The sequence below is a fragment of the Nannospalax galili genome, unplaced genomic scaffold (assembly GCF_000622305.1).
Source record: "Nannospalax galili isolate Female #2095 unplaced genomic scaffold, S.galili_v1.0 scaffold1398, whole genome shotgun sequence".
Classification (NCBI taxonomy): domain Eukaryota; kingdom Metazoa; phylum Chordata; class Mammalia; order Rodentia; family Spalacidae; genus Nannospalax; species Nannospalax galili.
Genome location: NW_008342016.1, coordinates 497,582 through 501,256, shown reverse-complemented (window position 1 = coordinate 501,256; position 3,675 = coordinate 497,582). Strand labels below are relative to the sequence as shown.

At 38.6% G+C, this 3,675-nt stretch overlaps 1 protein-coding gene across 1 annotated transcript in view; it reads right to left on the bottom strand.

Moving 5' to 3' along the window:
• Positions 1–585: 585 nt before the first annotated feature.
• Positions 586–3,675, bottom strand: part of Ccdc173 (coiled-coil domain containing 173) — a 44,695-nt gene continuing 41,605 nt past the window's right edge. Inside the window, exon 7 of the mRNA XM_017799284.1 lies at positions 586–850. Coding sequence (XP_017654773.1) covers positions 586–850 — 265 coding nt within the window. The remainder of the gene's footprint in view (positions 851–3,675) is intronic.

The following is a 3,675-nucleotide window of genomic DNA, read 5'->3' as shown; positions in this document are numbered from 1 at the left end:
GAGACCCTGTCTCAAAAAGACAAAAAAATAAATAAATTAAATAAATAAATAAAATAAAATATATAATAAAATAAATGTTATGACAGTCATAGCAGGGATAATGTAGGGGATACATTTCTAAGTTTAACAAATACAGAAATGAATTCAGGTAATTTTATGAATTTTATGTGGCTTCTCTTAAAACACATGAATGAAAAATAAATAGTACTCAGCACTTAAAATGGTTCTGTAGAAGAGATTGCTACTTTGTATCCATAAATACCTTGCGTGTGATTGTCATATCATCTTCGGTCTAAAGTAAACATTGGTTTCAAGAATTAAGGATGGCCTGGAGAGATGGCTCAGTGGTTAACAGCACTGGATGCTCTTACAGAAGACTGAGGTTCAAATCCCAGCACCCACATGGTGGCTAACAACCATTGTAACTCCAGTTCCCAGGGAATCTGATGCCCTCTTCTGACCAGTACAACACCAGTGCACTTGCATGCGGGCAATACATTCATATACATAAAATTAAAATATTTTTTAAAAAAGAATTAAAAAGAGTAATTTGTACATTTTTTTTCAAATCTAGCTAGTTTTGGATCACAGAGACAGAGGTAGTAGAAACCACAGAGGAAATGTCTTAGCTCTGTTGGCCATAATTGAACTGCTCACCACACTGGCTCTGTGTTCTGCAATTGCTTTTAATTCCACTTGATTTTTTTCGTGTTTTTCTTTTTCTTTTTTCTCCCATTCAGCCTCAGCTTCAGCAATATCTCTAGCAATAATCAAATCTTCAGTATCAAGTTTCTCTTTCATCAGTTCACTCAGGAAGTTGTTTATTCTTTCTCTCCGTTCTTCCATTTGCCTGTAAAAAAATAACCATACTTGCCACATTTGTCAAATCCTCCCGAACAGCTCTGTAACAAAGCTAATGTAAGTGCATTAGAGAATCTGAGCTATTTTATAATCTTCAACAAAACAAGGAAGAGACCTTGGTTCCCTTTATATAATGATTGCTTTAAGTGGAATTAATTTGTTATACATTTTTTAAAAATTTAATACTTGAGAGAAACAAGGAAGTTAATTTTTACAATTACAAAGTAGCATATATTCTAAAACTTCAAAGAGAGCAGTGTGTACAGTATGATCATATATGTTTGCATGTACATTTGTGTAGGAAGAAAAGTATTAAAATTCTCCACATTGGAAAATAATTTGTCCAGGCCAGCTGGAGCTACAGGGAGACCCTGTCTCAAAAAGATAAAAAATTAAATAAATAAATAAATAAATAAATAGATAAATAAATAATAAATAAAGGTGGCAAACAATTGAGGAAGATGCTCAAGTTTGATTCCTCTGGTTTCCAAACCTATGTATATGAACCCTCATGCATATGTCCACACACCACACACACATCACAAACACATCCCAACAATGAGAAAACACTCGGGCTAGGGAGATAGCTTGAACAGTAAAGTGCTTGCTATGGAAGCATGAGTTGGAACCCCAGAACTCTTATAAAAAGCTGGGCATGGTGTCACGTCCTTTTAATCCCACCATTGGGAAGGTACTGCAAGCAGATCCCTGGGACTCACTAACCACAAGCCTAGCCTAGCCCCAGGTCCAGTGAGAGATCATGTATTAAAAAAGGCAGACAGCTCTTGAGGAACAAAACCAAAGGTTGAACTCTGGCCTCCACATGAATATATACTCACCACCCCTCCAAACATGCACATACTTGCATACACACAAAGAAAACAAATGAAGCAAATGTCAACAGATTTGAATAGACACTTCACAAAAGAAGTCATACAAATGTCTAACAAAGATAGGAAAAGTAGTTCATTGTCTTAGCCATGAGCTATCACTACATTAGGGCAGTGAACATTCTAAGATGACAAATACCAAAGCTTGGGAAAGATGCAGAGTGACTTGCACTCATACATTGCTGGCAGGGATGGAAAATAAGACTGTCTGAAAAGAGATTTCCATCACAGATGATTGGATGCTAGATTCTCTACCCATTTTTAAAATCTTGCATATTTCCTCCCCTCAAAACTGAAGCCTACAAGTTCCCAATCAATATGGTCTCTGAGATATCACTGGAAAGATGGGGAAAAGAGCTGGGAACCTAGTCAGCAGTAGGCTGCTTTACAATGTCCCCTAAGAAAGTATAGGTCTTTTTGAGATAGGATCTCCCTGTAGCCTCAGCTGGCCTGGAAATTGCTATGTAGGCCAGGCTGGCCTTGAACTCACTGAGATCCACCTACCTCTGCCTCCTGAGTGCTGGGACTAAAGTGTGCCACCACGCCCAGCGCATTTATATTTTCTTTATATCTACTAAAGCACAATAGACTCTAAATAATGATAAAAATTTGTGTACGTGAAAAATCTAGTATGAGAACCTCAGTGCAGATAAAAGCAGGAACACATTTCACATTTTTAATATATTTTATTGTAACACCATAATGATCATTTGTTCTTACCTAATACAGAAAACTGCTTGTTAGAAAGAAAGCCAGAATGAATTCTGCATTGTATATTTACTTTTGAAATAACTGTTAAAATAGGTATGATTACCATTTGTTGAATATGGGCATCTTGAACTTCAAGTTGCTCTTTACTAGCTTTGAGCCTTTTCTCCTTTTCAAGCTCCCAGAAGATCTCATCTGCTTTTATGACAGCCAGCAATTGTTCTTTAGACTCTATCTTTCTTTGTCTTTTTTCTTCCTCTTTATTTTTCATCTAGATGTTTAAGGGTAAGGAAAAAATTAAAATAATCTTTAGCAATCAGTTCTCATTATAAAGGGATGGAGCCGGTGTGGTAGTTCACACCTTTAATCCCAACACTCCAGAGGCAGAAGCAGAGGTAGGTGAATCTCTGAGAGTTCAAGGCCAGCCTGGTCTACATAGAGAGTTCCAGGCCAGCTGGGATTACAGGGAGACCCTATCTCAAACAAATAAAAAAAGAAATGGAGTCAGAATGCACCAAGCAAATAGCAAGGAGCAATGTAGGGCAGAAAGCTGTATGCACATGGGTTTTCTCCTACATGGCTGGGTTATTTTGTTTTATTCTCTTGAATACTAAGATATGCTTAACAAAAACATAAGAATGGTGTTATATACCGATCTCTGGTTTTTTAAAAAGTCTATATTAGGCTGCAGAGGTGGCTCAGTGGTTAAAAGCATTGGCTGCTCTTGCAGAAGACCTGGGATCAGTTCCCAGCACCCATATGTTGGGTAACAAGTGTCCATAACTCCAGTTCCAGGGGATATGACGCCCTCTTCTGGCCTATGTGAGTGTTGAATGCACATGCGCACTCCCATACATGCAGGCAAAACACTCATAAAATAAAAACAAATTTTAGAAAGAAGCCAGGTGTGGTGGCTCATGCCTTTACTTCCAGCACTCAGGACACAGAGACAGTTGGGTCTCTGTGAGATTGAGGCCAGCCTGGTCTACATAGTGAGTTTCAGGCCAGCTGGGGCTACAGGGAGATCCTGTCTCAAAAAGACCAAAAAATACTTCTTTTAGGAAAAACCCACAGTTGGGTATGAGGTGCTGTGATGGTTTGAATGAAAATGTCCCAGCCAGGCGTGGTGGCGCACGCCTGTAGTCCCAGCACTTGGGAGGCAGAGGCAGGTGGATCTCTGTGAGTTCAAGGCCAGCCTGGTCTACATAGTGAGTTC